Source organism: Numida meleagris, chromosome 4 (assembly GCF_002078875.1).
Source record: "Numida meleagris isolate 19003 breed g44 Domestic line chromosome 4, NumMel1.0, whole genome shotgun sequence".
In the NCBI taxonomy this organism is placed as follows: Eukaryota; Metazoa; Chordata; class Aves; order Galliformes; family Numididae; genus Numida; species Numida meleagris.
The window spans coordinates 35,834,266-35,860,532 of record NC_034412.1 but is presented as its reverse complement, the minus strand read 5'-3'; the positions used below and the strand labels follow the sequence as shown (position 1 = coordinate 35,860,532).

Below are 26,267 nucleotides of genomic sequence, written 5' to 3'. Positions count from 1 at the left end.
CAGGAAATTCTTGTTTCTTGTAACTTCACATCCCATAGGCAGTCACCTATGGGAATGTAAATAACTTGCTGCTGAAAACTAGTGGGAATTCTAGTGGATCTTTGATTAGACATATATATATATAGATCACTTGATTCCTTACTTGAAGGTGGAAGAGAAAGGTATACTCAGCTCTCTGTATTTCCTCTGAGTGAGACAGCTCTGGGTTCTGAGGGGGGCTCATTCTTAACATCTGCTTAAGGTAGAATACAGTCAGCATATGGAAAGTTGGTATGTGTTTTATGTTCTCTGTCTCACGTAATAAGTTTCTGATTTACTCAGGACTCACCTTGGGTCTGGTATGTCTGGAGCTGCTGAGATCCATTTGAAGCTCAGCAGACTTTGTAGCAAAACTAGTTGAATGCCTTTTCTTGTGCTGTGCATGTTTCGTGGTACATGGACTTAGGTTAGATAAAATTCAGTACTGCTCATTAGGAGAGGTGCTGTATTTTTTCCCACCATTGTTTCTGTACACAAACTAGCCTTAGAGTTGTCAAAGCATGTTCACATGATAGTTTGTTATCATAATAACCCTGTCATACTTGACCACATTGTTACAGAGTTGTATAGCCCAGCTAATCTCAGCTCAGTTTCCGTGTTAACTGTAAATGATGAGTCTGAATGAGAATTGCAAAAATTCACATAAAAGCTTCAGTTCCTGCCTTTTTTTTCCTCCTTCTCTTTCCTTCTGGTATTCATATTTTTAAAGTAAATATGGAAAGGGTTGGGCTATTTCTAGAAAACCGTTTGACTTCTTTCTGAAAAAAGCTATTCTCTACATATAATCAAATCTTCCTTTGTTTATAACTTACCTCTCAATTTCCACTTATGCCTTCCTGTATACCTTTTCCGTTTCTTTCATTCTGTCTTTCTTTTGTAATCTGACATAGTTGATGTGTAATCAGTACAGAAATGTGTGTTTGCCTCTAGGTATTCCAGCCCAAATACCTGCTTCTTCGTTGATGCCAGCCCCAGCAACGGGACCTGACTCTATTGTATCACAGGCTCAGGTAACATCTGCTCCAGTTGCTGGAGTTCCTGTGTCGATACAAGCAGTTAACCAGCCTTTAATGCCTTTGCCTCAGACTCTGAGTCCTTATCAGGATCCACTATATCCTGGATTCCCCTTAAGTGAAAAGGGAGAAAGAGCCATTGCGCCCTCTTACTCCCTGTGCAGCAGTGGGGAGGACTTACCTAAAGGTGAGAATCTGGAAGGTCTGTATTTGATACCTTTTTTCCCAGTAGGTTTTCTTTCTTTTAACAAAAGACAGCTTCTTTTGATACAGGCTAACAATAGGACCAAAGATCTAATTTTTGCCCTTTCAAATATAAAGGGTGGGAGGGAATATTGCATAAGTCTTTAATGTATATTGTTTATGTTGTAGTTATTTTATGTGGTTACACCTAGAAATCTGGTATCATTTTATGGTTCCTATCTTGACACACCATGGCTCCAGGTTTTGTGAATTGATAGGATTTTCATTGGAGAACTTCTTCCTTTACAGTAATGCATCTTAACGGATTTTCTGCTATAATCAAAATGTTGGGAGTTGCTCAGCGTTTCCCTATTAGTCTGTGAGAAGGCAGGTTTTAGCATACTTAAAATATGGAATATGTTCATAAAGAACATACTTTGTCTGCATGGTGCCATGCATTTACTGAACTGTTCCTCTAAAAAATACATTTCAGTTCCATAAGCTACTAAAACTGAAATTTAAACTGTAGTTGTGTTCCAGTTACTTTACTCTGGCCCAAAAGAAACCCATGAAAAAACTCATAAAAGAAAACAAAAACAAAATAGAAAAACCAATAAATCAAACAATGTCATGCGAGCAACAACTTAATACTTTTGTTTCTCTATTGAAGTGTAACTTTATGTAAGGATTAATTCCTGGATCAGATGAAGTTTTCATCGATTTTTCTGTTGTTCTGTTCATAGATAAGAATATTCTTAGATTCTTCTTCAATCTTGGAGTAAAGGTAACTCTTCAAACTTACATGTTTCTGTGTCTGTTATACCATAAAATTTCCTTATGTTTGGTGGTAATTGCATTGTGGAAGATGGGTTGCTGCAGCTGCACACTTCAAACTTATCTTTAGATTTGAAATACTTTTTTGTATTTTGCCTTCTATTGACTGGAATTCTAAGTGTCCACGCTGCAATTCAACAATGATAGATCTATCTGCTTCAAACCATGGTTATATGCAATCCACAGAAATTGTGCTTTACAAATTCACAGGTAAACCAATGTGTGTTTGCACATGCATTCTTCTAGAAGCAGTACATAGAAGACAGTCAGTCTTCTGCCTTTGATAATGTCTGTGCACTGGCAAAACCACTGTAGTAAAAATACCTGTCTTATCTTTCCAGGTGGGACTCTTCTAGGTAACTGCTTGTCTGTCTCACTTGCTCAGGTTAAAGACAACATTCAGCACAAGTTACAAAGTGAATTTAGATTTGATAGCCATGTACCTAGTACAGATATTTTTGTTTATTGGAAAATGCCTAAGTGCCACTTAGCAGGTGCCACTGCAGTGTATTTAAAGTGCTTAAGCAGTGTTTTCGAAACCTATGTCTGTTTCGGACTATCCTTTGTGTTATTTAGGATATAGCCTGTCATTTTGGGCTTTCAGTACCATCTACTGGTCGAAGTACTGAGATTTAATAGTTCTGCTCTTCAGTTGAGCAAATGGTATGGTGGACCTGGCAACCACCTTGCAGGTTCTCCTGTGCACTGCTTTGTTCCCAGAGGCTGTCATCCTGGTGCCCACGCTCTTTCAGCAGCTCGATCAGAGTGATCTGACTAGTTCCTATCAAAAGGGATCTAGGTAGGCTTTCAGGACAGTTTGCTCCAGGGACGGTTTCTACAGATGGCACACACTAGACCGTGCCATGTTTTGGACTCTACCCCCTACCTGCTCCAGTGTTTTCTTCTTGTGCCAATAACAGCTGTGTTTGGTGTTCTGTATAACCTAAAATGTGTGTATTTGACACACTGCCTTAGAAGAACATCCAGTGGTGTTGCTCACGAGCTATGTTGACAATACTGAAGTCATCCACTTCAGGTAGCAACCCCCTTCCCTTCCTGTATGTCTGTGTTAGCTAATTAGCTTGTCATCTGTGGTCATATTGTCAGTTAGAGTTGACAAATGCAGACTTGGTCTTGGTGTTCATTTGTTTAAATTGACCATACAGCAACTGTGTTATCACGTTCTCTTACTGATGGTAACCGGTCCCTATTTCAAATGCATTTGGAAAGAAAAAAAAAAAAAGAAGAGAACATGATGCTGAAAGCACAGAAATGCTTAAGAACTGAGGGCAGTCACGAGAAATAAAATCTGTTTCATAATGATAAATGACCTGTTTGCTGCTTATCTGTCTACACATTCAAAAGACCAAGGTCTTGTTTCTTCTTACCTTGCAGGCATACAGCTGTCCCATGTGGGCACCTCATACTTACCTGTACCCTCTGCACCAGGCTTATTTAGCTGCTTGTCGAATGTACCCAAACGTGTCCCTCCCCGTGTATCCGCACAATCCCTGGTTCCAGGAGGTTCCACCGACGCAGATTGAAAATGAGACCGCGCAACCAAACAGGCACTTTGCTATTCAGAGCGAGACCAGATCCAATGGTCAAATGTCACAGGTTGACAGCAGGCCGCCATCACTGCCGCTGATCGTACCTACGGCTCAGGTGTCAGAAAGTCAAGGACAACTCCGTGTCGAATCGGAGAATTCAGTGCAAGCCCTTCATGCAAACTATGAGGAGCCCCTGAGGGGGAAAAACATGTTCCCGCAACCATCTTTTGGACACAGTCACTTTCTAGGTGCTCTTCCAATAGCACCTCCTTTCTTTCCTCACTTCTGGTATGGGTACCCAGTTCAGGGCTTCATTGAAAATTCAGTAGCAAGACCCAGTGTTGTTATGGCACCTGAGGACAAAGAGGCAACAACTAGCACATCTGCAAACATGTATGTGGGTAAAGAATGCAGTACTCCAGTTCCTGCGGTAAACTGTGTAGAACAGCTTCAGAAGACTAACAGCAGCAGTGGCTCAAACACCGTACCGTTCCCTGTGGCTAGCGCGAGCAGCGAATGCAGTGCCCCCAAAGAAACTTCAGCTAGAGCACCTCATTTGGAGCAAACTTGTACTTCAGCCTCTCCTGCTAAGCAGGCAACAGCTGGGCTGCAAAACCGTTCTCCACAAGTACAGGGGGTTGAGAGGCAGATGGTGGTGCCCAACACCACGCTGCCATTGGCAGAACCACCAAAAAATGAACTGAAAAATACTGTTCACAGTCGTAAGGATAAGACTGATAAAGTTAGAGATTCCAAGGGTGCTGGTAGTCTACAGACAGAAAACAGGGCACAAAGAATGAGGGAAGAGAGCTCTGAAGATGAGAATGAAGTTTCTGATATGCTGAGAAGCGGGAGATCCAAGCAATTTTATAACCAGACTTATGGAGGAGGCAGAAGGCCTAGAATGGAATGGGGTTATTCTAGTAGGGGAGGATACCAGTTCCAAAGAAACGAGGAAGCTTGGAAAGGACCGCCCAGCAGAAGTAGAGATGAAGGCAACCAGTACCAGCGAAACTTTAGAGGTAGGCCGTACAGGAATGACAGGAGAAGGGCAACACTGGGAGATAATCAGAGGGGACATCAAGCATAGAATGAATGGATGAATGGATCATTGAAAGTTTGCAAATGCAAAAGATAATTTGAGGTAGAAGTCTAAAATCTTAGTATTTCCTTTTAGCGAAGTCCAAGGATACGTTGAAATTTTGGTGATTAAAGACTATGAGGATATGAGCTCCTCTCATTTTGTTTAGTGGAGATTGCGGTTTGGTTGGCTTAGTGATTTTTTCCTCAATGTCGGATTAGAAAAGAACAATATAGGTTTAGTGTTTGAATTTTTTCCACAAAGGTTTGAGTTTGTGATGTAAGACGGATATATATGTTTACTAGGGTGACAAATTACAGCATTTGATGTGATCTAGATTCTAAAATTGATGGTAACATTGCACCAAATATATTTTAACATACAATGCCTTAGTTCTGAACTGAGCTAAAGGAATTCTCAGCCTACTGCACTGTTGTCTTTGATATGCTTCCAACCCAAAGGCCTTTCATCTCAAAAATCTGTCAAACTTGAATGTTTCTCTTCCGTGTGTTACATGTATGGCAGCCAGCTAACACCGTGTCTTAGGTATGTTGTATATAGTTCTTTTAATATTCATAGGGTATATTTTTGAATTTTAAAAAGCATTTATTTGATGAAATCAGAAACAAGCAGTCAAGAGTAGCTGTGTATGATTTGGTAAGAATGGCTGTTTCCACCAAGAATTATTAATGCTGGTGTGAGTAGAATGGTGCCTATGCCAACTAAATAATTACAAAGACAATACAATGTAGATGCTATGCATTTCCAAGATAATTCTGCATCTGTTACAATAGCAGAAGTTTTTTTAATGCCACTTTAACACTAATGCACTGACAAATCCTAGATATTTTGTGTGAAGAGATGCATAAAGTACGTTACTTTTTTTTTTTTAAGTTTGTATGGTTGAGCTACTGTTCAGTATTCTTTTTGTTATTGCACTGTTGATGCAAATTTATGTTTTGCATGTACAACTTATTGCTGGAACTACTTTTTAAAAGCAAGATGAATAGTCTGTGTTCTGCTCTTCCCCAGACTTCAGAAGAAAATGGCTTCTGCCTTATATTTTTACACTGTTGCCAGAGATCTGATGCTGTTTTTTCAGACCCTTATAATGATCTCTTGCAGTGTTGCTGTTGCTCTTCCAGTTGGGACTTTTCGTTCTCCGAACTCAGAGTGCAGTGTGCAGTGTTCACTCAGCTCTGCTCTGTAAAATTAAGTGTTGTGTATATTTTTATATCTCTGTAAATAGTAGCATAAGAGGTGATTGCACACCCTTGATCAGGAAACCTGCGTGATAGTTACGATTTCTTTCCAGATGCATGTGATGTATAAAACTCCTAACTGAAATAAATGTTTGTGTTTTCAACTTCTTTCTAAATTATATTTATATATTTGAAATTGTTGCAGTGATATTATTAGACGTTTGGTTTTGTTCTGCTGACAGAACTACTTGTAAATAGCAGCAGGACTGTGTGTATGCACTCAGCAGGCAATATGTAGGCAAACTGCAAAACTGACTTAAGAAGCACATGAACTGAATTTCTGTTCTTGTCCAAAATGGTAGTGGCTATGCGGGGGGGCTTTTATGTTTTGCAATCCAAATACAATTCCTTTCAGAACTGTAGTTGAGACTTCAAGTTGAGAACTGAGCCAATAATGGAGAATGTAACCAATGAGTTCATTATAGTGCTATTCAAACTCCTCGCTACAAGGTATGCTTCGCTGTATACATAAAAACTGAAGCCTTACTTTGAGCTTCTTAAACCTGGTAAATGTGAGGTACGCTGTGCCAATGTATGAGCTGCCCTACCCTCTTACGCAGAATTACTATTTTGTCACGCGCTTTGACACACATATTCTATTCAGCTCCATGTAGCTGTACTGCAGTACAGTGAAGGAAGGTTCTGCTGACATCAGTATTTTGGAAACAGTTTTATTACTCAAAAAAACCTACTTCTTCCTTGACTGCAGTTTGTGAAGCAAAGCGGCTGGAAAATCAAGCCAGCCAGGGATCTTTCTTCGCTTACGCACGTTTAAGTTACAGAAGCTTGACAGGGTTTTAGTGTTTTCCTTGAGACTTTATTTGATTATTCTCCTGTACCTAGGCCAGAGAAGGTGCTTAGGGAGTGAGGACTTAAAGATGTAATGTCCTTCTTTACACTGTTACAGGTAGTTGGTACTCTGGGTGTGCCTGACAGCCTATAACCACACAGACACTGCTCAATCAGCGATTAAAGATTTTTGCACCGTATCACAGAAGAACTGTAAGGAGGAGATTTATTTATGAAACCCTCATACAGAGAGATTCGGCCTTTTTAAAATAAGAGGATCTTCTGTATCTTGACATTCTTGCTAAGTCTCCATCTTGTACAGAAAAGCTTGAATGATTTTTAAAAATTCAGAAGTCCAATAAGCACCTGGTACGTGAGTAGAATAGATGGAACTGAAAACCTCCTTTCAATTTTGAAAAAGCTGGAGACTCATTTGCACAATTTCAAGATGGTCTATTTTGAATTATAACACTGAAAACAGGGCTGTGTCACCAAAATATAGAAAGTGGCAGTTTTACTCAGACTAGATTTTACACTGCTACTGGTCTCAGCTGTTACACGCAGCACAGGTTTAAGCTCCAAAAAAATGAAGTGTTCTAAAACCCAATTGAGCCTTCTTATCCACCAATATTTGATTTGAATATGCTTTTCTGTAGGTCAGTTACAAAAGATGCTCAGATTCAATATTTAGTCATCCAAGAAAAAGTAGTTTCCACTCTTCTTTTGTTCCACATCCTTGGGAAGAGAAAAAAGGCCAGTGTTACTAAAAGTAGTCTTTGGCAGACTTGAACATAGCTGAAAGTAAAAACAGCTCAATTCCTTCCTACTTTACTTACTACTCTTCATACTCATTCCACATACTGTTTTTCAGCACAGCAAGATTAGCACACTAGTCTTCATTCTATTATTTTTAAACCCCAGGTTTACATTAAACAGGCATGGCTTCATCACTGTAAAGGTGCTTCTCTCTTACCTTGATTGAATTGAGTTTGTTTATTCTTGGTCTGTAGTTGTTAGGATCTCTTCTGAAAGTGATCTCAAGTTGAGATAAAAACTTATTCATTCCAGCCAAGAGAGTCTGAGGACTGTTAAGAGAGATGAACGTGAGAGATGGTGCATCCTTTCCAGCAAAGTTTTCAGATGTTCCATACTTGTGCTGGCAAGTATGCTTGTAGGCTACAGTCAGCTTTGATTTCCACTCTGAGCTCTTTCAGGTCTGATAACACAACTGGGAGCCGGTATTTGATGTACCAGAATGTGCAATATTTTCAGTCAAATGATGTCTGAAGTAGTAAAACTATTACTGTTTTTCAACAGTAACTCAGCATGTCACTAGAAATCTCCAACTTGCTACACTTGCATTCTTTTTACTTTATAAATATACTTTCGTGTGTGTTGGCACATACGGTATTTATATATTAAAAAGAAGTTGCAGCAAAAATCATAACATGATGCTGAGAAGTGGCTATGCAATTGGGTGTTGTTTTTTATTTCAGACAAATGTGGTCATCAGAAACAAGGTAGCTAGCACAGCTGAAGATCAATGTGTTTACTGCAGCAAGCTCATATTAACTACTTCCTAATTACAGTGCTCCGCAAGCCTGATTTCCAGTATGCTTATTGTTCAAAGTTTCCATAGTTTATATGGAATTATTTATTTATTGGAACAAAAGTAGAGAAATCTAAAAAGGACAGCTGTATACTTGAAAATGTGAAAACCACAAATGTCATGTTACTGTCAAGACTTGCACTTCCCACAGTATTTACATAGGTGCCAAAAACACCCTTAGTTCACAGCTTTCTTTTAACACAGCTGAAAGTTGTTTTCCATAAGGATACTCAGTTAACAGCCCTTTCTTCATCCTTCCCCACTGATGCCGCTTACTTGTCCTCCTGTGACTGCAGTTCAACTGCTGTGCAGTAGATTCAGGCTAGAATAAAAAAGCTAGACCAGCTCCTGACTTTTCTTCATAATTTACTTTAAATTTCCACAGCCAAGGATACTTCATCTCTTTATTTTTACTGATGTTTCTGATAAACTACTAATTTCAATTTTGTCATCTTGTGTCTTGCTTACCAAACGAGCCTCTTACCTGTTTGCAACTGTGTTCTTGGACGGAACACCGTCAAAAACAATCACCCGATCAGCAAGATACGTAGCCATGATGAAGTCATGTTCTACCACAAAAGCTGTTTTTTTAGCATGGAGAATGAAACTGAAATAGAATTGAGAGAGATCTGAATAGAAATGTACTGTAAAACTAGTGAAAACGTCGAACCTTTTCCCCACTGCCTTCACTGTACCGTTTCATGACTCTAGCAGCCATTAGACGTTGTTCAGAGTCCAAATATGCCGAAGGTTCATCAATCAGGTAGACATCTGCAGGTTTACCAAGACAAAGAGCTAACGCAACACGCTGCAACTCACCACCAGACAATGTCTGAACCTAGTAAGAGGAGGAGAGAAAGGTGAGCCACGTTTCTTCTTTAATGCTTAAAAATTACAATATTCTCTCAGGCCATTAATACCTCTTGGTCAATGATGTTTTCTATTTGAAGAGGTTTCATTACATCGGTTACAAACTGGGGGTGGGTATAGGCATCCCTTATCTTCTCGTGCAGTAGCTGACGAACGCTTCCCTATCAAAAGAAAGATTCTGCCACTCAGTTTTACATGTCCTGTTATAAGCAAATAATTAAAAGCAAAAAGCTCTTTTAATTCTATTTTAGGCATCAGGAAATTCTACTCGTGTAGTTAGAACATGCTTTTTGCAGCGAGCATGATACTTAATAAATAAGACAAACATACTGTAGATTTAGGACTGATCTTCTGTGGCTTGTAGCTGACATTTAGAATTGGGACCTCACCTACAAAAAGATAACATAATGAAAACAAGAGCCTTTCCTGTATCTTGAACATAGTTTCAACGGATGTATTAAGTAGTACCTCCTTCATCAGGTGTAAGTCTTCCTGCAAGCATTCGGATAAATGTGGTTTTGCCAGTTCCTAAAATAAGGTAGAAGTAACATATGCTTGAGACTTTTTTAGTAAGTTGGACTTCTCGTAGTTAAGTCAGCGATATAACAAAGACTGGGTAAAGAACACATTTTAAAAATCAACTGCTCTGAGTATTCCTATATTTACTTTAAGCAAGCAGTATTTGCTATTGCTTGTTTTTCAAATCAAAAAGACATTTAAAGCTACTGCAGTCTAGATGCATGGCTAAGCTCGCTAGCTCAATAATCATTCTGCCCATCTGAGTTTTTAAAATGGGGTAACAATAAAATAATGGTGTTCTTAACATTCAGTAACTTCAAGTTCCCACTATTTACAGAGCAAGCTCATGGCATGACATCTTTACTACAAAATGAGCATTCAACTTGACTTAAAAACATTGATTCAGCAGCCTAGCCCCCAGATTCCAGAAAGGCTTTAGGGACACAGGGTTGTTGGAATCATTTCGAACAAGAATTCCACTTACCATTTTCCCCTAACATCACCATAATTTCAGAATCTGTAAATTCTCCAGCTACTATGGATAGTTCAAATTCTCCCATCTTTTTTTTCATTCCTGGATATTTGTACATGCACATCTTTTTAACCTCTTCTTCATTAGCTGTTTCAGCCACTTTAAATACCAGAGATGCATCTCGAAACCTCAGATTTTCAGTGGGAACATAGCCGTCTAAAAAGATGTTTATGCCTACGAAGGAAGAAAAAGAAAAATGCCTGACACAAAAACAAGACAAACTAGATTTTATTTCTTAGCTGTAAATTCCAGGTAAATAAGGAGAAGTTGGACTTTATATGGCACTTTATAGAGACAACAGACAGTCTAGATTAAAATACAAGAAGGCTGCAGAGTCTCTTCTTGCAAGCCTGTTGTTAGTACTGTGCGTAGGGTTTAAAGGGACTACTGCTTTCAGACCTGTTCTCACAAAAACATTACTAAATCAACACAGGTGGTCAATTCAGTTCAATACTTTTATGCTATTTATAGGGTCTTTTGTGTAACTCCAATTTACAAAAAAACCTGCAAGTATCAAAATCATGTCCAGAACCAGAAATGGGTATTTTATATTAAAGGCTTTTGGATTGAGTTATAAATTTTGTATCATAAAGAATGGAACTTATGTACAGAAAAATAATTTTTTAGTTACAGAAATATTACGTAGCAGAAAGAACACACATTCACGTAATGAACTCTCAAAATTTTCATAAATATTTTTTCTTCCACAGAATTTTTTTGTAGGTTTAAAAAGCAAGATGTGGCAAGAATTACCTTCTCTTACGCTGAAAGGCATAGTAACAACACCGTAAGCGCTTGGCACACCATACAGGCAGCAGATAAAGTCAGAGAGATAATCTAACACGCTTAGATCGTGCTCTACGACAATAATGTACCTGAAAAATACAGTCAGACAGATTTTTATACTTTAACCCAAAACAAGCTTATGTGGTCTTGCATACACACAGGTTATCAATATTTTCATGTCCTTAGTACAAAATGTACCCCAATGCTGAAATATTAAGTACAGAAACTACAGGACATTTCCAACATGTGAAGGAATAGGATATTACTGGCTTAGAATCTTTTAAACGTCTACTAATGCAGCATATTGAGAAGTAAGCACTTAGAGGGAGATGGACTGACTTTTTTTTAACTGTATAGTTGACTACGATTACAGACTAGAACAAGCTTACCTGTCAGGGTTTATTAGGGATCGAATAGTAATGGCAGCTTTCAAGCGCTGCTTGACATCTAGGTAGCTCGAAGGTTCATCAAACATGAAGCTAACCCCAAAAGAAAGAATAACGTCTTAGAGAAGGTAAGCTTTCAACATATTCAAATCTAATACTAACATTTCAACTACTGAACACAAATAAAAATTTACCGTTACTTATATTGAGAGAGGGTAAAAATGAAAATTATTTACTGATGCTTGCCTTAAATCTTTGATTAGTATAACATGAGGTTGTTAAAGCTCTGAAAAAGTTATGTTACAAGAAGTCAACAGTCAGTTAGGAATCCCATGCACTCAGTCTTGATTCATCTTAAATTTAACACGAAGTGCAAATCCACCAATTGTAGGAAGAAAGACATCCTCTCCCCGCAGACCAAATCAAAATAACAAAATCAAAGCCAGAAACGAAAAAAAGTTTTCTGATCTTGCTTTCCTGATCCAAGGAGTCAAGAAACAGCATGGACTAGAGATGGCCTAAATTTCCTGGTTGCAGTACAGAGGGAAGAGGGAAACAAGTTCCCAAAAGTGGGGAAGGATCTCATTTCTGTCCGTTTCTTATCCGAAGATGATTAAGTGAGGTACACTGAGAAACAGCTACCTCTCTGAAATTAGATATTTCTGTTCAGACAAATTAAAAAACGAAACAAAACACACTACATATCAAAGAAAAACAGATTCAAGCTGCCAAATCGGCTAAAGCGTAAAAATCAATATTTTGATCAAATATTTCTTGCAATATATATACACGAAAGGACCGCACTCTGAGACAGGTTAGTAGAAGCAATGTGTAACAGAAGTAAATTAAACATACATATCAGCCTTCTGAATGCAAACAACTGCACAAGCAAATCTCTGAAGCTCTCCTCCTGAAAGGTCCTCAACATTCCTTTCTTTCAGATGGGTTAAGTCTGCAAATAAGAGTCTAATTTTAGATATGTTATACCAAACAATTCATACGCTTATTACCTATGTAAACATGTATAATCACAGCAGACATCCTACACAGAGGAAAAAAACAGAAAGAAGAAGTAAAGTAAGTAAGTTGATACAGAATCATCATAACGCTATTCAGAGGAGTTATAGCAAGTTAGGACTTCCCTGCAGCATGAGCTGATTAATTTGTACGGCTACTTCCTAACAGCCATAAAGATTACATTCCTGTTTGCTTTTCCACCATATATTTACTGAAGATTTCTGCCTCTAAGAAGAAAGAATACCATTTTAAAAATCATTTCTTGTGAGACGTTATAGTAAAGTTCTAACTTGCAGGACAATCCAGTCCTCCAAACATTACAGAATGGGTAAAGCCAGTTATTTTCTTGTCACAGACCACACTTCTCATGGTACAACATAGCCCATCTTCACTACACACGTCTACCAAAAAGAACCTTGTTCTTAGTTTTGCAACACCTAAACTAACACCTCAGTTTAGTTGGCAACTGAATTCAAAGTATCTACAAAAATTACTGAGGCTGGACTATGCAGATGTTCTTATTCATTATATTATTCTCAGAAATCAGTATTACTCCCATTAGAGTCACTTACATACAGCTTTCTGAATAAGAATTTTTATATGCTTGCATAGTATTTTTTTGCATGCAATGCTTCTTACCATAGGAGACGCTAAGATTTTGCTTTAGTTCTAAGTAAGCAAGAACAGCAGATGGTAACTGGAATGTTTCCAGTTTTAAAATAAACACGTTCTACCACGAAAGAGAAACTGCATTTGATTCTATTAATTAGCATGTATCAGTTAGTTTCCCTTTGGCAAGTATTATTGGCATTGGTTCAGACAGTACTTACAGCAAGACCTAAGCTTTCTTCGAAAGCATCTTTACATTTTAGTTATTTATTTTTACAAAGATGACCTAATTTAAACCTAAATAAAATTTTAAATCTAACTTAAAAATTTGAATTACATCAGCAGCAACTTTCTTTTTTTCAGTAAATACTGATTTTGCAAGATTACTTACCAAGCTGCTGACATACAACAGTTTGTGTCTTAGTTTCATCCTTTCTATCCAGAATTGATCCCACCGTTCCCTGAAAGATAAGCAGTACAGATAACCCAACAACGTTATTTCAAGATTAATTACTTTGGACAGTAGTGAGTTTTTCACACTAAGAAACTCTTTAAATAAAAAAGAAGCATACCAGGAGAAGCTCCTAGTTTGCCATTAACTAATGAAATTTCTTACCTTTGCGGCTTTAGGGATCTGGTCCACATACTGAGGCTTAATGATAGCTTTTAGGTCATCTTCCAGGATCTTGGTGAAATAATTTTGTAATTCAGAACCTCGGAAATAAGTCAAAATTTCTTGCCAGTCAGGTGGATCCTGTGACAGAATTAAAGCCCATGTTTACTCAAGACATTTTTGATGATGTATTTTAGATGGTATAGTTTTAAAATGCCAATCAACACAGCAAACTGTATATGCTTGCAAGATTGAAAAACAAAACAAAACCTGGCTAAAAGCTAGTTACTAAATTGTTTTGTTGCCTCTACGAAGTTGCTGTTAAGAACAAAATAAACTAATTGCAAAATGGAGAAGAGTTGAGATTTTTTTTCCAGGTGCACTGCTCGTAGCTCTTTCAAGAAATGGTGTGGATTACTGTAAATGAATGAATGAGCTATCTGACACAGCTAATCCAAAGGAAAGGGGCTAGACTGATAAAATCAACTTGCACAGAAGATGCAATAAAAACTGGTCATCTTCTCTGCTTACAGCCAACATTTCCAAGGAAAGAAGAAGAAAAAGGAAAAACTAAGAAAAACCTAACACCTCAAATAATAAACAAAACGAAACTGTTCAGAGCAATCACCTGGGGGGATAAAACTTAACCTGTACAGTATCATTTTGCACAGCATTACTACTTTTAATGATGCCAAATTAATTATTTGGATGGTTATCAGTACAGAAACAGAGTAACACAGCTGTATTTCCAAACCAAGCAAATACACGCAGAGGAAGAACTTCCTAAATTTTTGAGAAGAAGCAGCACGTAAGATTCAATTCATACCACGTGTTTCTGTGGTCATAATGATTCGGATGGGAAGGTCTGATTTTGGAAGCATGACAATTCAATTAAGTACATTCAAAGAGTCAAAAGTTTTGCTATTTCTGCAGTACTACCACCTGAAACAAGAAGTCCACAAAATATTATAAACCAAACTTAAATAAGGATGGAAGATACAGCTGGAAAGTTATTACTTCTTTGTAGTTTTAAGTGGCAGTCATGAAGTGGATGATTAATTAAAATTATATTCTTTCAGATAGAGATGAAAGGTTCAACACACATCAGAAGGTGACGTGAAGGTGAGAAGGTGAGAATTGAAATACTATCTGACAAGAAGAGTCACAGTAGTGATTGCCTTTTCTATAATATTTCCTTTGGTGTAGTGTTAGTTAAACGAAGACTTGTAAATTATTTTCCTGGCTGGCTGCTTGCAGCCAGCAGACTATCAAAATGTCTAAGTATTTAGCAAGATGAAGAAACTATGGACTTTCAGAACACAGTATTGAGTGTACAGTTGGAAACATCTTCATCAACAACAAACGATAACCACAATTTTCCTAATAAGAAATCTTCAGAAGAATCAAAGAAAAAAAGCCTAAAGAATACGTGGTGCTGTAATAAACATCTTTCTACTATTGTTTCTCGGTGGAGTTAGGTCCTTTGGCTATAAAGAGGAAAAGTGCCACTGTCCTTCCAAATTCTACCACATTCCTATATAGAAGAATTGGGTGAAACTGTATAACCACAGCTGTCTATAATGCCAACTCTATTTTATTGCAGATACGTACATCGTATTTTCCAAGATTTGGCTTCTGCTTTCCTGCTAAAATTTTCAAGGCAGTTGATTTTCCAATACCATTGGTTCCAACCAAACCCAGTACTTCACCTGGACGAGGGATAGGCAACCTGTGTACAACATCAATAACTTTGGATTACATTGATTTAATGCTGTCACGCACCAAGATTTAGTGGTGAAGTAAATGTTACAACCTGATTTTGGACTTGCTGATTATTTAAACCTGCATTGTTAATCTGACAATCCATGATGCAGCAAAAATTAAGAACAGTCTGTTTTTTTAAGCAAGAGCATTTGTTCTGTAAAATAGCACTTACATTCAATTTCACTACAGTGTTTTTAAATAACAGTCATTAGCATTCAAAAATGAAGCAACTGAGCCAAGAACCATCAACAGCTGTATATGAACTCCTAGTTTAGACTAACAAAATCTTGAAAAGTTTTGTCTTTTACATTGATCTGGAAAATAAAATACCTGTGAAGTTTGAAGGCGTTGGCACAGTATCTGTGTGTTGTTTCTTTCTCCAGGTTGCTAGGTAAGTTAACAATTGACAAGGCTCCAAAAGGACATTTCTGTAATTTTAACAAATTTATGTATTATATTCCTTGTGCACTTGTGCACGCAAACAATTTACAAAAAAAAATCTTATTTTTGGTACTGCAGAGCTGTGTGCCTAAATATTTTTTTTTTAAAAAAAGGACTTTCACAAAAAAAAGACTGGCTACGTGGCACCTGTTAAAGATTTTTTGCTTATCAGTAAAATACACTAAACCACTTACAGGCTATGTCAATGACTTTTTAATTCAGCAGTTTAATGATTGCAGTTTACAGACTTTTAAATTATAGTCAGGAGCTGGACTCAATGATCCCTGTGGGTCCCTTCTAACTTGGGATATTCCATGAAAAAATGACTTCACTGTCATTTACTTAGTCAACTTTCTCCAAAGAAAGACTACAGCACGCTTTCCAAATCAAAGCACCAATTTAGACTGTCAGTCTATGACAGAAGTTAAACAGCATATATGCAAAAGCTCTCTTACAAAAGCATCTTTTATTGTTCAGTGTCTGCTGCTACAAAAACAACCCACTAAGACACACAACAACAACAAAAATACAACCACCAAAAACACAAGAAAACCACCACCAAAACCAGCCAGCCAACCATCCAAACTCCCAACCACCCAAAACAAAGTCACAAACAAAAAGATACAGCCTACATTCCCAACCCCACCAGTTCAGTAACCTACCATAGTACTTTACTTAATTTTAACAATAACAGTTAACAAGGTCTGATTATTTGGGGAAACAAAATTACTTTGTGAAGTTGCTGTCTGCATAGTAATATAGTGTAATATCAGCATAATAAGGAAATATTATCACTTTATATAAAGCAGAATAACTTTTACCTTGATGCAAATCCCACAACCAATACAAAGTGTTTCAGAGATCCATGCTATTTTGCTCTGTGATGTGACTTCTATGCAAAGTTTTCCTGGTGATAAAGAATAACATTAACTCAAGAAAGCTTCTGATGTATCCTATTTCTTGCTAGCACTACTAAATTCCAAAGAACATGTAGTCAAATAATAGGAAGAAATTCTTCATGTTGAGGGTGGTGAGGCACTGGACCAAGTTGCCCTGAGAAGGTGTGGATGCCCCATCCCTGGAAGTGCTCAAAGCCAGGCTGGAAGGGGCCCTGGGCAACCGAGTCTAGCAGGAGGTGTCCCTGCTCATGACAAGGGTTGGAAGAGAATGATCTCTAAAATCCCTTCCAACCCAAACTATTCGATGACATGACCCTGTGAAGAGTCACAGCAGCTTCAGATCATCTGAAGACCTCAAAATTGGCATTACTGCTATGAATCGCTCACACTTGCAATGACGAATGTTCAACTTTTACAGTCTTTATAAAACAAAGTAAGAATAAAAAACCCCAACACCCTAGCTCATTCTGACTGAAAGTAATTTTAAACTTTCCAAAGTGCTCAAATACTTTAAGATACATCACTTACCCATTCGAACCACAGGACAACTCTTTTTGCATTCCTGACGGCATTTCTTTGGCTTACACTTGTCGTGGTTGACAATAGCAATTCTTGTTAATTTGTCTGCCATAATGCACGGTTTACGTTTACACGCATTCACCAGTTATGAGGGTGATCTGTCTTCCAGATCTTAAGGAAAAAAACAAAAAACAGACAGAACATAATAATTACTGACAGCGCAGGGAAGACAGTACATATCTGAAGTTATTAAAAACAGGAATCAGAGAAGAAAAAAATCAAAATATGTCAGGGCAAAGAGACTCTGATACAAGTAGAAAGGATACTGATGTAATGGCCTAATTTTTAAAATTTGCTTTTCCATTCCTCTCCAATCTGTAGATTGCAAAATAAAATTTCAGTTACATCTGAGAATGCACTTGCTTCCTAGAAAAGCATATGATGGTAAGAACTACATATTCTATGCTGTATGTATCAGCAGCTTAAAGACTAGCTGTCAAGGAGTCCTGAAATACTTCTAATTTCCACACAACCTGCAGACAGACTTCCTCCCAAGAAAAGGATTTCCATATTTCTTATCAAAGGAACTGTCTTCTATTGGATGTCCAGCATATCTTTGTCCAACCCAACTAAAGCTCTGCAGGCTATTTACTACATACAGCTTTTATATAATGAAAAGTTATGAGTTTCAGCCTCCTAAAGAAAGCAAGAATAAAATAGGTGTATGGTGTATTTATTACATTTAACCCTATTCTTCCCTAAGAGCTGCCCTGTGAGCTTTCGTTAGAAAGAGTCCTACAGATACTATTAATATGAAAGAAGGGAAGAGACTGGCACCTTACACAGAGCAGAGATCAGAAATTAAGATGTTACTGAATCTTTAAATCCATTATTACCATGAATATTTTCAGTGCTTTCTTTCCGAAGTGGTAGCCTTACTCCTGTTTTGAATTCCCCGAGTATTTTAAATGGCTGAAGATATTCTCATCAGATACAAATGAATGCAATTGTTTAGTCATGCTTCCAACCTTCTTGTAGCTGTTGCTTATTTCAATACCTCTATTTTTTCTTTAATCTTTTAGCTTTTTTAAGAGCCAAAAAGTAAGTCTTAATGACACCAATGATGTTATTAAAAACAACTGAACGTTTAAAAATACTTATAAAACTCACTCCATAGTCCAGTGGCTGATACGTTCATTGTAGACATGGAACAAAGGGTTTGCAATTCTAACTTTAATACATTTTTCTTACACAAGAAAACAAGAAACATGAAATTTATTATTAAAAACTCTAAGGGTGTTTGACAATTTTCTAGGCGACTGAGATAATGGATTTTGTCAGTGTTTCAATGAAGACAAAGACACCTTCTTCAGGAATACATTCTACTGCTTTTTTATGAATGTTCTGTAGTCTGCAGCATGTAGAGTATCTGGAGGTGATACTTGCTCTCTCTACAGTTTCCCAAGGTGTATGGGAACTGTTGAGTCACAGCATGAACCACCAATTGAGCACCTGGAGACAAGACCTGGCCAGCCCTAGGAGCACAGGTGAAGGCAATTCACCTGTGTGACTGGAAGGGGTGGAGCCTGGCTCCACCTCTCTTAGACCTCATTTAAGGGCTGACTGCCCCTGAGGAAGAATCTCTTATTGGAGATTCCTCCTCTGGGGAGTTTCTTCTGCAAGCCTAGATCCCTAGAGACAGGTGAGCATTTCTCTTCTTTCTCTTGTATTATCTTCCCATTGCGCTAGTCTTTCTGCCATTACACTTTTTGTAACATCTTCCCATCTTGCTGGTCCTTCTGCTGTTACGCAAGGGAAATGCCTGACTTGGCTGAGCACTTTCTCTAACAAAGCCAGTGTGGCTGAGGACCTTAAGCACACAGGCCACTGTCTATCTTCTGGGCAAGCTTTCCTCACTAGTTACCTTATCTCTAACTACACATACAGCTACTTCTACAGGTTACAAAAGGAAGCTCCAACAGACAAAGTGCTGTACTTCAGAAGCTTGCTTTCCCTGCTCAACCTCCCTAACTTGTGGGCTTGCACCTGAGGAATACAGATTAGCAGGCAAGACAGACTAACTTCACTTTCCACCCTTCCAGTCTGGTATACGCTTAAAGCAATGCAGGAGAAGAAGGGAGTGGATCCCTCTAAAAGACTACACCAAAACAGCTTCAAATGTTTAGTTTGTGTTATTTACTTCAACAAGCATTCCCCCTATTCTTGGTGGGATAATTAAATTCAAGTCTATACAGTCTATCCATTGCTGAATCAGACCTTGGTTCTTAGGTAATACAACAGCCTCACAATTATTTTTCTTCTAATGCCACTATATGTGAAAATAACCACCTGCAGTGAAGAGTTTTGAATCATCTTGAAGTCACAGATGTAAGTGCACCAAGTATTTAAAGAGTACTGGACGTAGGGGGAGAAACAGAACTACCACACCAGGATGGAGATGTAGGATCAGGCATTCCTGCTCTCATCTACAAGATGAAACATCAGTTGAATCAAACCTCTCCAGTGGTATTAAGCCATTTTCAGAAAATAATATTTATGACTTGTCACTTCTCCAACATCTCCAGGACTGTCCTGATGTCTATGACAATTATTACCCACAAGGGAAAAAAAAAAATCATACTCAGAACTGACAGTTGAGAGTAAACTAATGTTCAAAACCAAACTAAACTCAAGTTACTCGCATGTGCAGCTACCGCAGTAGCCTTTAATGCACTGCACAGGATAGTTCAATTTCTAGGTGCAGAGAGTGAGCTCTCAAAACGCAGCTCAGCAACAAATATGGGATGTGTACAGTAGAGTGCAGCACAGCGTTAATTGCTAGGTATGGTCAGCAGGAGGAACTGGTATTCAGAAGCACTTTCTGCTTCCCCAGTCAAGAACAGAACTGAAGACAAAGCATGAAAACGCTTATCTGCTACTAACTATAGAGCGATATGTTACTTTGGATCAGTGAATTTTACCAGAACTGTGGACTGAAGATGCAAGTGAAAGAATGAGGAAGAGTAACAACTACTAACAAAGTTTTCAACACCTTGCCAGTATCACTTATTGAAGCCTCATGCTGCCGACTAAATCCAGTTATGTCACTTACCATAAACATGTCTAAAACTAAGACACACAAAATGGTATCATGAGCATTTCAACACAATGTTCTTATGCTTTTTGAAGTACCATTATTTGTTTCTTCTGTCACAGGCATTACTCATAATAGAATTGCCAGATTAGAATGACAGAAGGATTTGTAATTGCTTTGAATGACACAGAACATACAAGCACTAATAAAAATTGTAAATGAAGACTGAAAGATTGCTAGAGTTGATTCAATTAAATGTTGCCAAGGAGAGATCTGTGTTCAGAATCAAGTCATACTTAGTTACCTCGCAGAAAAAAATAGTTAATATTTTTATTAAATTGCATCACATGTAAACTAAACACAGTGGAAAGAAATGAGGATGAACGGTATTCACACGTTCCTCTGAAAGTAATGAGCCTCAAAAGTTCTTTCTTGATCCACTGCTAACAGATTACATACAGTGACTCCACAAGAAGAAGAAAAAGGTACTTAGAAGGCCCAAAGGAACTTGAAATTAAAAAACAGAGTCTGCATATGGGGATCACTACATTTGTTAGTGTCAGAGCAGAAGCAGTAAATGGCATAAGCAGAACAAGGTATACTGAGAACTACAAACTAGTCTAGCTTAAGGTTTTGACGTTTGTTTTAGAAACTAAGACGACATTGTACGAGAGGTTTAATCAAGCCCCAAACCTAATGACTGTACTTAACTCATTACATTGCTCACAAGGTGACACGAATATGAAAATAAACTCAGCATGAACATGAAAAGCATATGGTCAAATGCACTGACGCAGCACAACGAGTGGGTGTGCTCAGCCGGCGCTGAATCGTGGTCATTATCACTCCATCTTTAATATTTTCCTTCAACACGATGCAAAAGGCATAAACCCATAAAATGGAATCAGCACACACGAAAATTACAGAAGGGTTTTGTTTTTTTTTTTTAAGCATGGCAGAGAGCAAGTACTGCTGCAGTCCTGAAGAAATTCCCTTCTTGGTTTTGTTTTATAAAACTCATATTGCGAAGATCAGCCTAGCCCTTTTACCTTGTCAAGATGGCAATCGAGTTATTGTTACCTTAAAGAAGTCTCGATCTCTTTGCCATGCATGCACGCAGGCGCAGACCAGGTTAACTTTCTGCATTAAGGCAAAGCCCGGCTTTCTCCCCTAGCAGCCTTAGCCTCCGCCGGGCAGCCCGCCCTCCCTCCCTCCTTTCCTCCCACCCGACGGGTTTCTCGGCGCGGCTCAGCCGCAGGGCTGGGCCCGAAGCGGAAAGATGTGCACGGCTGTGCCGCGCGGCGCGCTCCCTCCGAGGGCGGCTGGAGCGTAGCGAGGGGCCGGGACCGCGGTGCCATAGGAAGGGGCCGCGGCCGGGCCCAGCTCCGAAAGCCGGGCCGTCGTCACGGGGAGGGGGCTGCGCCGCTTCCCTGAACTCCGCGCAAGGGCACGGACCCGTCCTCCCGCCTCTCCGGAGCCCGCTTACCGAGAAATGGGGGCCCGCTTCCGGACCGGGCTCGGCAGCCACCAGAGCTGCCGAGCGCGGGCCGGCACAACGTGCTCCCGCCGCCACCCGGCCAAGATGGCCGCCTCCCCAGCAGGGCGGGGCTAGCGCCGCGCACCATAGAGAGGAGAGGAAGGACGGGGAGCCCGGCGGGGACAGAGCGGCACCTGTGGCAGGGAAGGGGCGGGGACGCGCCCGTTGATGGCGTCATCTCCGAGTGACGCCGACGGAGCAGAGCTTGACGTAAGCGCGGTGCCCGCGCTCCGGGCTCTAAGGGAGCGTAGGTACCTCAGCCCTGTCCCGGCGCTGGCCGCACGCGGGCATCTGTTTCCCGCCCCGAATTTAAATCGCTTTCGCGCGCCGCGCGCAGCTCTGCGCGTGCGCGGCCGTTGAACGGTCGGAGCCGGCCCTGAGACGGTGGGCGCCTGCCGAGCACCCTGCGGGGCTGTGGGACGGCCCCGCCGACGTGACGGCCCCGTATGCCTTCTCCCGGTCCCCTCGCTCCTTTCTGCTCCTGTGGTGCCGAGGCTCAGGTGGGGACGCGGCTCCTCGGTAGTGCGGCGGAGCTCCGCCGCTGAGGGGGCGGGGAGGCGCACGAGCGCCCGCTTTCCCGTTCGGGATGCTCGCTCGGGCTTTGCAGCGCCGGGGCCCGCGGGCTGCTTCGCGAGTCGTTCTTCGGGGTGCGCGGATGTCTGCTGCTGTGACGGGCTGCTGCGGCGAGGGAGCTGAGTCAGTTACGAAATAAATAAACAAATTAGAAAAAAAGCCTCGAAGCTTTTCTTAACTACTTCCCTCCCCCCCCCCCCCCCCCAAAAAAAAAAAAAAAAAAAAGGAAGGGCCCATAGAAAATAATGGGTGCAGACAAATACGTACTACAGAATTCAGATCTCTAGTATCCAACAAAGAGCTTTTAGCTTCGGAGTTAGTCTTACGCGGCTAATCTTTGTTTTCTTTCTGATCTGTATTACTTCTGTACTGGCTGAGTTCTGGATTCTATAGGCACCAAATTAATTCAGTATCTCAGTTGGTATCTAGGAAGGCTACTGAAAGACTTTTCTGTGATTTCACCAAATGTGACGTGCTGTCATGCACGTAAGCAAGGGATTAGAATTTGAGTCTAATTCTCCTACTGTTTAATACTTTACATTTAGACATTAAATTTTAGACTTTTGTGGTAATTCCTTGTGTGGAACTAATTTATTTGAAGTCCTTTCTTTGGGAAATGCAAGCCTTTTTAAGGAATTTTCCAGGAAGTAGGTGCTCTGTATGATTTGAAACACAACATCTAGTATGTTTATGGCCATAGTCTAGGTGTGAAACCAAATGTGATTACTTGAGCGGTGCAAGTCACATCTTAGTGATTCCAGATAAAGAGAAGTTGAAGGGAATAGTCTCGGATGTGTGTGGCAGTAATTAATCTCTACTAGATTAAAGACTATGTGATTTGTTTCAACTATCCTTTCTTGTTTTTAAGAAGTATCTCCAGGAGGACAGGCTTGCTGTGGCTTCTGATCATGCAGATTAAGATGACTTCCCTTCCCCCCTTCCATTTAAATGAAGTTGTAGTGCTAACATTTAGGTCAACAGGGTTTATTTTCATTCCTTTAAAAACAACAACAACAACAAAACCCCAAACCTGAAACTCTCACTAATTCAGTATGTGTGAAAAGTGTGATGTAAGTAAAACACCTTATGAATGTTTTCAGTGCACATCAAATTGAGGTGCAAATTTTTGCATCTGTGTGGAACCTTAGGAATTTGTTATATATGTCTCTGGTAGTCTTTAAGAGTATGTATTTTATACAAATGTGAGGCCACAGAATTAATGCTTCAGTGTGAACAAATACGGGCCTTTAGCTTTTCATCAAGCTAAAAATGTAACTAACTTTATTTTTTTAATTAGAAATGACTACACCGAACAAGACACCACCTGGTGCTGATCCAAAGCAGTTAGAGAGGACGGGTACTGTTAGAGAAATAGGCTCGCAAGCAGTTTGGTCACTTTCATCCTGTAAACCAGGTAAAATCACAACAATTGATGTAAGAATTCAATGTAAGTTTTGTTACTTAGTATAACATTATATGTTTTGATAAGAAATTGTTCATACAGACTATAACGGTAGATCTGATGTATGGAATGATGTCACTGCGAGTAATTTTGGCCTAGTTTATATTTGAGGCAATTTGAAAGTTATAACTGTATCATTAATTCTCTAAGAATCTTAAAATCTATGTTCTTTTCACTCAGAGTGCTTAAGTTGCTATTTCAGAAACACCTGTTGGGAATTGATCTATTATCTTGCTGCACCCTAGAGTCAGTGATTACTTTGCCATAATATTGTGGTCAGGCTGAACATTGTTGGTCTGATATGCTGGTATCTTTGGAGACAAATATTGTATTACTCAGTTACTTCAACAGAATAAAGGAAATTTCTTATTGCAGGTAGAACTGAGACTGCTGAATTAAAACCGTAGCTTGTGTGAGCAATCGTTAAAATGTTGTGATTAGTAGAAAGATAACGGAAGAATGGGAAAAAAAGATTTGGAGTCGTTTCTTTAAAAGTCACAGCATTAGCTTTTAGGAATATTGTTTTCGTTATCTGTTGCTTGTTCTAACTATTCGCTTGAAAATGTAAAAATATTTCAAGAAGCGACTCTAAAGAAAATACTACCTTTGCTAAAATTTTCTAGTAATTGAATGGTCTCTATTAATGATTTTCATTTAGTTCAGCAGTTTGGTAATAGAATATGTAGAGACACGTAACTTTTAAGCATTGTTCTTGAATTTGTTACCATTTGGAATTTGAAGATATGTCGAATGATTAAAAGCCCTGCAGACCTGAAGAGGAGATAATGTGAAGATGCTCTAGTACTGAGCTTTTGTTGACAGACTCTTGTTTTAGTTTTGTCACAAGCACAAATTGAATATTTAGAAATATTTCCTTAACGTTTAGAATACATATTTCTATTTGTAACAGATGTTAAAAAAAAAAAAAAAAAAAAAAGTTACTTGTGATGTCTACATCACAGAAAAAGAATATTCAAGACTGTCATATTCTCTTTTCCTTAGGATTTGGAGTGGATCAGTTACGAGATGATAATCTAGAAACTTACTGGCAGTCGGATGGATCACAGCCTCATTTGGTGAACATCCAGTTTAGGTAATAAAAATGTCTCTTTATGAGTTAGACCATTTTGTATAAATTTGTGTTGAGGTCTATTCACAAGGACTGGAATTCTGGAAGTGCAAGGACTCCCGAAGTAATCCTGTATTGCCTAACTGGCAAAAGGCCAGTTAAAAGGCATTTATAAAGATGAGTATTTGAAATGATGTTATGGCTATTAAATACCTAAATGAGTAATAGAAAGGAAACATTAATAGTAGACCATTTGTAGCAGTTTCACTTTTACCAATACAAGCTCACATTTGAGTCCTAACTTTTTCTGTAATTGAGTATAATTTGTAGGGTAATTGACTGCTTTTAAAGCAGTCCTGCATTTAGCAGCTGATGATCTGGAAAACCTTTTCTTTTTCTGTTTTGCTGTGATTGACAAGATTGGCATTAGGTTGCTTTCGGTCCTTTATCCAAACCCTTAAGATGTGTTTAGACACGGAGTCACCTTTTGGTATAGGAGTAGAGCCCATGTCTGATAAACCAAACATGTGTTTCATCACATATAAGTACTTATTTGGCATCCTGACCTTTTGTTGTAATTCTTTGTATTGTGACCTTTGTGAAGACAGACAAAAGATATTGGTAAAATTCTAATGTGTGTGTTACTTAATGTGCAAACACACCAGTTGCTTTCATGTTGAGGTTCTTATTTATCAATAGACACTCATACTGTGTTATAACAACAAACTCTTCCTGAATGACTTTCTTTGGGATGCTTACATCTGTTGTTTCTTGCAGAAGAAAAACAACAGTGAAGACATTGTGTATTTATGCAGACTACAAATCTGATGAAAGTTACACTCCAAGCAAAATCTCTGTCAGAGTAGGAAATAATTTTCATAATCTCCAGGAAATCCGGGTAGGTCAATAATATTGTCTCTTTTACCTTAAAATAGCCCCCTTTTCTTAGGACATCTGATGTGGCAAAAATGTTTTTGGAGATGAAATATGTCATTGTTCTTGGAGGGGTAAAGCGTCTGGATTTATTTCAGTATTTGCTTTTATTTTTTTATTTTCTAAATTCTTAAGGTTGCTTTTTCAGGCTTTGATTACCAATATGGTTGTAACAGGCTTGTTATATAGATTCTGTAATGGATTATAGAACGGAATTTTCAGAACAGGACTGTTTGGGATTGCTTAGATATGAAGCATCTGAGAGCCCTAAGCATGGCATATAT

General features: G+C 39.0%; 3 protein-coding genes and 1 long non-coding RNA gene across 19 annotated transcripts in view; 3 read left to right on the top strand and 1 right to left on the bottom strand.

Moving 5' to 3' along the window:
* OTUD4 (OTU deubiquitinase 4) overlaps window positions 1–6,070 on the top strand; it is a 29,965-nt gene extending 23,895 nt beyond the window's left edge. Inside the window, exons 20-23 of one of the 2 annotated variants that reach the window (XM_021395442.1) lie at window positions 970–1,049; window positions 1,125–1,239; window positions 1,979–2,019; window positions 3,465–6,070. In XM_021395442.1, the coding sequence (XP_021251117.1) occupies window positions 970–1,049; window positions 1,125–1,239; window positions 1,979–2,019; window positions 3,465–4,709 (1,481 nt within the window). In that variant the 3' untranslated portion in view covers window positions 4,710–6,070. Of the gene's footprint in view, window positions 1–969; window positions 1,240–1,978; window positions 2,020–3,464 lie in introns of both variants that reach the window. The other variant, XM_021395441.1, reaches the window with a different exon arrangement.
* Window positions 6,620–22,166, bottom strand: ABCE1 (ATP binding cassette subfamily E member 1). Of its 2 annotated transcripts, none has more exons than XM_021395447.1 (18): window positions 21,896–22,052; window positions 17,325–17,486; window positions 16,719–16,804; window positions 15,787–15,884; window positions 15,304–15,421; window positions 13,696–13,833; window positions 13,471–13,540; window positions 12,309–12,405; window positions 11,457–11,546; window positions 11,035–11,156; window positions 10,234–10,455; window positions 9,699–9,758; window positions 9,561–9,619; window positions 9,281–9,391; window positions 9,056–9,198; window positions 8,845–8,967; window positions 7,725–7,836; window positions 6,620–7,486 (listed from the first exon to the last, which is right to left on the bottom strand). In XM_021395447.1, exons 2-18 carry the CDS (start codon window positions 17,425–17,427, stop codon window positions 7,439–7,441), a joined length of 1,800 nt encoding a protein of 599 aa, XP_021251122.1. In that variant the 5' UTR covers window positions 17,428–17,486; window positions 21,896–22,052; the 3' UTR covers window positions 6,620–7,438. The 2 variants fall into 2 exon arrangements, with proteins under 2 accessions (XP_021251122.1, XP_021251123.1); XM_021395448.1 differs by lacking the exon at window positions 21,896–22,052 and adding an exon at window positions 22,081–22,166 and having other exon boundaries at window positions 6,758–7,486.
* On the top strand, window positions 17,502–21,546 carry LOC110398097. The gene is made up of 2 exons (XR_002438199.1): window positions 17,502–19,017; window positions 19,263–21,546. It is a non-coding gene; the product is annotated as an uncharacterized LOC110398097 (long non-coding RNA).
* The window catches only part of ANAPC10 (anaphase promoting complex subunit 10), a 343,652-nt gene continuing 339,454 nt past the window's right edge, over window positions 22,070–26,267 (top strand). For 13 of the 14 annotated variants that reach the window (XR_002438188.1, XR_002438187.1, XR_002438185.1 and 10 more), the window contains exons 1-4: window positions 22,194–22,446; window positions 23,817–23,933; window positions 24,984–25,074; window positions 25,828–25,948. Coding sequence is in view for 10 of the 14 variants with exons in the window: in XM_021395470.1 (XP_021251145.1) it covers window positions 23,819–23,933; window positions 24,984–25,074; window positions 25,828–25,948 (327 nt within the window). In the remaining 4 variants the exon portion in view is untranslated. Of the gene's footprint in view, window positions 22,157–22,193; window positions 22,447–23,816; window positions 23,934–24,983; window positions 25,075–25,827; window positions 25,949–26,267 lie in introns of those variants that run through there. The other variant, XM_021395466.1, reaches the window with a different exon arrangement.

Bases quoted from the DNA above. Each gene is read 5' to 3' on its own strand.
- ABCE1 (XM_021395448.1), bottom strand. From the start codon at position 17,427: ATGGCAGACAAATTAACAAGAATTGCTATTGTCAACCACGACAAGTGT. The intron at 15,885-16,718 runs GTAAAAGTTATT...TTAAAATTACAG, and splicing joins GTTGTGGGATTTGCATCAAG to AAATGTCCTTTTGGAGCCTT. The intron at 15,422-15,786 runs GTATTTTATTTT...TGTTGTACACAG, and splicing joins AACGCCTTCAAACTTCACAG to GTTGCCTATCCCTCGTCCAG.